The sequence below is a fragment of the Leucopleurus acutus genome, assembly GCF_964270905.1.
Source record: "Leucopleurus acutus genome assembly, chromosome: 3".
NCBI lineage: Eukaryota > Metazoa > Chordata > Mammalia > Artiodactyla > Delphinidae > Leucopleurus > Leucopleurus acutus.
This window is the reverse complement of record NC_139145.1, coordinates 52533702-52539701: the sequence shown is the minus strand read 5'-3', so window position 1 is coordinate 52539701 and position 6000 is coordinate 52533702. Positions and strand designations below refer to the sequence as shown.

At 49.0% G+C, this 6000-nt stretch overlaps 1 protein-coding gene across 2 annotated transcripts in view; it reads right to left on the bottom strand.

Moving 5' to 3' along the window:
- Positions 1-1024: 1024 nt before the first annotated feature.
- DPYSL3 (dihydropyrimidinase like 3) overlaps positions 1025-6000 on the bottom strand; it is a gene marked incomplete at both ends in the record, with an annotated part of 110930 nt that continues 105954 nt past the window's right edge. For both annotated transcript variants that reach the window (XM_082835341.1, XM_082835342.1), the window contains 2 exons: positions 1025-1113; positions 2518-2680. In XM_082835341.1, the coding sequence (XP_082691467.1) occupies positions 1025-1113; positions 2518-2680 (252 nt within the window). The remainder of the gene's footprint in view (positions 1114-2517; positions 2681-6000) is intronic.

The window sequence follows — 6000 nt, the reverse complement described above, 5'->3', positions numbered from 1 at the left end:
CCTGGATCTTAGGAGATCAAGAGAATCACTCAACCCTGGCAAGAGAAGCCCATCTCAGCTCCAGTCCTAACTCGAGAAGCCCCCTGCTTGCCTCGGTTTGCAGTGAGAGGTGAGCTCCAACACGTGTTTAGAGGGAGGCGCTATTTAAGCGTGGCTGCCCTCCCCCCAGGGCCTGTGCTGTGCTCCCAGCTGCTGCCTTTTAAGAGCACCAAAGAGGCAGGGAGGGCAAGAGCAAGAGAAAGGTCCTTTCCTCTCTCCCCTCTTCCTTCCCAGCCCAGGAAAGAGAAGAATTTGAAAGCAACAGTGAGAAAAAGGCCCGACCAAACACTGGCACGACCAAGCAGGTGGAAGCAATGGTTGGGTTTTGGTGTTTTGGTGTTTTAATAAAACGTTCCAAGGGATAAAATCTACTAGGAGGGGATGTGACAAAGTCCAGAACCCGAAGACTGCCTGCCTTCTCCGCAGACCCCAGGGGACCGTGATGGCGTGACAGCTGCCCCGAGTGGCCATCTTCCGTGGAAATCAACGTTACTTCATCAACACAATACACAAGACCCCTTATGCTCACCCACCCGCCTCCCCCGCACACACCCTACCCCAGTCCCTCTGAGCCCTCTGCCTTGCTCTGGGCTCCCACCACCCACTCACCCCAAATAACTGGCGTCCCTTTTGTTCATTTTCCTGACGTCCCAGCTTTGTCTGTCCCCTTGTCATAAGATGCAGCACTACACACGCTCTCAACACTATATAGCGGATGCTTTTACCTTAGTGGCCTGATTGCATGCATGTAAATGGGGGGTAGGGGCGTCCAACAAATCAAGGCTATGCATAAACAGAAAACAAAGCAATAATCGTAAAGCTAGGCAAGCGAGCGTTAACATTGGAGAAACATAAGGCTTGAGGCTTATTGATTCTTTAGATCGAAACTGTTTGGATTCACTTTCCTTCTTAAATACTGGTGTACCATTTTGGCTTCAAAAGAATCGCTTCTTGCTTCCGCCCCTCTCTTTGGGGGAGGGGTCGCTTAACTCAGGGATGTGATGTTAGAACGGCCTCCAGGGGGCGCCACGATGCGCTTGCTGGCCGAGCGGACCCCCTCATCCACTTGGGTGCCTGCAGGTGGCAATAAGTTCCCAGGGATTAAAAAGGGAGAGAGACAGGGGGGTGTGGACAAGAGAGAAAATGGATTAATTTGAAGAGTGTAAGATATTAAATGCCTTCCTCATCTCCCAAGAAACTTCCATTCCAGGCTGTCACAGCTATTCCAGGCTTTTCATACCCACCATCCTGAAAACAAGCCTTTGCCAGGAAAAGCCAGGGTCTTAACTGGAGTTCATCGGACCCTCGGCATCATAACAATGATAATAAAAACAACAACGGGAATGATATGAAAAATAGCTGCTCACATTCGTTTTGACGAGCAACGTTTGAAATACTCGTCAGATCATTCCATTCTGTCCTCACCGCTACCCTTGAGGCAGGTACTGTTATTACGTCATTTTACAGAGGAGGTGACTGAGGCTGTGAAAGGTTAGGCAACCTGCCCAGTGTCTCACAGCTTGCAGTGGTGATAGTCTGGCCTGGGGCCGCAGCTAAAAGGAAACACTGATATGATATGCACTCATGTCCTTTAGAAAGGAGCCAAAAAACGTTTACCGGTGACAGTGGCCAGGGAGCAACAAAAAATGGAAAAACACTGAAAATTTTCTGGCAACTAGGATATGTGATCTCTGACAACGTCACTTTAACTTTTAGCACTTTTCGTCCTCCTCCCCTATGGCCCGTTATGTCTTTTCCTCCCTATCTTCCTGTTTCTCCCACTTCTTCCTTCTCTTTCTTCCCCACAGATACTGTCCCTTTACATGTCTCTTTCCTTTTTTGTCATCTCATTTCCCTCACTTTACAATTTTCAATATAGTGATGCAAATCTACACTTATTTTTCCCCATTTTAAGGCTACTGGTTATTGAGCAATTGAGTATTTTCTACGAATATCATAGTTCTTAAAGATTCATGATACAGCTAGGCCATGGTAAATGTTCAGTAATTGCTAGCATTATCATCATGACAAGGAAGGGGAGAGTAGAATTAAAATCCTAGATTAGAAGAAGCTACTGCAATTTGAGCATAAAAATAATCTGAGCTATCTGGTAACCTGGGCAAACAAAGGAAAGAAAGCATACTGCAGGGCTCTCTGTCTAACGCAGAAAATCACGCTCAATTCATAAGGAAGTCATCCCGGCCCCGCCCCGCCCCCGGCCCCACCAGGTGTGATCTCTAAGCAGAATTGGCCATCACTTAAACCTGATCTTTAACCTGGCTGAGCCCTGTCTTCCTTTCCCACCAGGACTTCTCTTTGGTTCAGCAAACGTCCCAGCTTGCGGCCCCAGTGACCGTCTCCCTAGAAGGCAATCTGGGTTAGCTCCCGGCACCACCGCTAACCTCGCAGCGCTGAGCTTCCCCTCCCCCCTCCGTCCTCCCCCTTTCACTACCTTCATCATCAGCTTCTCCGACTCACCTGACAGGCTAAATCCGGACTGATGGAGGTTCCTCACAGGCGGGTTGGGCCGCGTGGGAGAGCCCCGGGTGGAGCCGGCGGGGGTGCCCCCCTTGGGCGTGGTGGTCAGGTCGAACACCGGCCCGTCATACATGCCCCTGGGCACTGCGTGCAGGTCCGCCATCTGCAGCAGAGAAAGCGGGCAGCAAAGTTTATTCGCTCAACGTTTAAGGGTGTGTTCTAGGTAGCACAGAGGTGGCAGTGAATTAAGTGCATGTAGTGAGAGCCAGAAAGCAATAATCATGTTATTTTTACTAGGGATGCAATGTACAACATGATAAAGATACTTAACACTGCTATACGCTATAAATCAAATCCTAAGAGTTTTCATCACAAGGAAAACAATCTTTTTTCTATTTCTTTAATTTTGTGTCTATATGAGATGATGGTGTCCACTAAACTTATTGTGGTACTCATTCCATGGTGTGTGCAAGTCAAACCACTCTACTGTACACCTCAGACTTATGTTTTTGCTGCACTAGTCAATTATATCTCGATAAAACTGGAAAAAAATTAAAAGATTATTTTAAGGAAAGGAGAAGCAGTATAAAATAAATAATGTGCGGTGTTGTGACAGAGTGACCATGGAGGTGGTGGGTGAAGGCCTCTCTAAAATAGATGAGCTTCTATCTTAAGGACCAAAGGAGATTGTTGGGGGGGCCAGGGTGGAGGGAGGGAGGGAGGGAGGGAGGAGGCTGGGGGAGGTGTGGATGGCAGTGTTCTCAGCAGAGGAAACTGACAGTGGGAATGTCATCAAACAGAAGAACCACCCATGCGGCTGGAGCAGAGCGGTGGGAAGGGTAGCAGTTTGAGATAGGGTCATAAGTGCTGGCAAGGACCGCATGGGAGCTCCATCCTCACACTCCTCAGCACAGATCAAAAGCGGCTGTCCTCACTGACAGTCATTGAAATGACTGTCCTCATTCAGTGGGTCTGACCCCCTGGCCTCTGGCTCTGGTCCCACAGCACCTGCCCTGGGACCGTGGAACCCGCCAGCAACATCAGCAGAGGCCAGGCGTGGTGGAACCAGAGCTCACGGTCACATGAAACAGGGCGCCTCCCACAAGGGTGCTCACAGTCTATTATGCAAACACCGCAAGACCACCCAAGGCAGCAGAATGGCCGGCGCACAACCTCTGCCTGTTTCTTATCATTGCCCAGAGGTGAGGCAATGAGGACACGCCGACAGCTGACATCACAGGACAGCTCGTTGCAAGATCCAAGGAAGCTGGCCACAGAGGCTTCCCTCGCATCCATCAGTGACTCAGGTGCAGGTGCAGAGGCAAAGCTCACCAAATTTGCAGATGTTAATGATTCAGGTGAGATGATGACTATATCTGTACTCCCCCCAAACCTTGACCAATAACTGTATTTCAGTAACATCTCTTGGGGTCCAGAGGCTAAGTCACATTCATGGAAATACAAAGCTGATACCTAAGACGTTTGAGTTTCATTCTCTTCTCTGTTAGGCCAAAACTGGAGTGTGGAATTTTACTCCATACTAGCTACCCTTTAAAATACCACTCATAAGGAGAGAAGAATGGTGAAAGGATTTAGAGCACTGTCATGAATGAATAGCGGAAGGCTGCAGGGGTATTTAGACCGAAGGACAGATGACTTTGGGAACACACAGGTGCTCAGATGGGTTTAACTCATTCTGCGCAGGTGCCTGGAGCAGAACTGAGCTTGGTCTGCTGCAGGGAGGTAGACCTGCAGAACGAACGAAGTTCGCTCTCCTATGGAGGCCACGGATACGGCTGCTGCCACCCACTGGGCTCTGGAGGACATGGATTCTCTCTGGCTTCTACTCAACAACTGCCTCGGTAACCCTACATCTGAAACTACAAGGAACTTCCCAAGTAGGAGCTCAGTGATTGGACAACCAAGATCATGCTGGGGCTATGTGCACAAAAAAGGCTTCTCAGAATTCTCAATATTTCAATTTATGTTTCTGTCTCCATCATAATTCTAGAATCCTCCATTTTTGATTTTATAACTGATTGGATTATCTGTTCCCCTTCCAATAAAACATTAAATTTGAAAACAAAAACAGACAAAGAAAAGAAGTTGGTTCTCACAGGCAGGGGTGGGCAGCTGCCTCATGAGATGGGAAGGCCTCCTGTGTTGCCAACATCCACCCAGAAGCTCGACGACCACTTACTGGGGTCTAGGAGTCGGGCGGGGCACTTACATATTAAGTTTCTGTGATTCTCTCTCTAAGAGGTACTGCAGTGGCACCCATTTCCTGTCCCCAAGCCCCCGCCCCAATGTCGCCACGACTGAAGACTCATTCTCCCTGCTGGTGCGGGTGTTGGCAATAGGAAGGGCTCACTGGAGTCCCACCCAAGAACTGCCCTCAGATGAAGAGAACCGCTAGGCCCAAAGCCCCACCCTCTGCTCCGGGGCAGCCCACATCCCATACTGGTTTGCAGGTTGGCGGGGGTGTGTGTGTGTGGAGGGAGTGAATATAAGGCCCAGACCCCTTTCAAGGACCAGCCCAGCTGAGGTCCAGCTGCGGCCTTGGTTACAGCTGCATCCCAGCCTGACTTCTCCCTCTGCCCTGTTCTGCTTCCTTCATTTGGCCACAAGGGGTGATCCTGAAAGCAACACCCAGGAAACCTCTTGCGTGAAAATCTCCCCTTCGGAGCCTGTTTCCCAGGCAACGTACTCTGCAGGGAAGTTGGAAACCCCTGGGATGGGTCCAGGCACAGAGGTGGCATGGTTCTGTTTCCTCTGGCCTGGCCCCCAGTGACTTACACAGGGAGTCCCCTTCCTCCTCTCCCCACCACCTCCCCCATCCCATGTGCACAGATGACTTTATTCTGTCTAACAGACGAGGTCAGTACCACGGCTCAAATCCCACAATCCCAGAGCTGGTCAAACCCTGTTTTGAGGAGCCCTAAGGTTTCCCTACAGGAAGGCGACCTGGAGATGAGTGTGGGGATAGGAGAGGGAGCTGGAAAGACAGAGTTCTGGGCCTCACCCCTCCATCAGCTAGAGCTACTCTATCTGTAACGTGTAGGGAGGTAGGCAGACATATACACAAACATGTACCCATATGGCTGTGTATGCATCTACCTATTTATCTGTGAAATCAGGGACATAAATAAGATTTTACATGAACCACAGAACTTGCTAAAAGAGTTATAAACATTTGCCCCAGTGGAGCAGCATCAGACAGATGCGGGATGGAACAAGGAGGGGTGGGTGTGGACTGCTGGTTCTCTTTGTAAGCCTTGAAGAGTAAATTATTAACAAAAAATAGATACTTTATTTTGAATTATTAAAATGTTTAATTACTTTAAGGAAAAGCATTCTAAAAACGGGGGAAAATCGTTTGCAAAAAAGCTTTCTTTAGCCAAGAAAGTTTTTGAACCCCCCTTTTATAGTCCATTAAATCTGTGCAATGGTCCTTTGGGAAGAGATCGGTGCTGTGAATTTCTT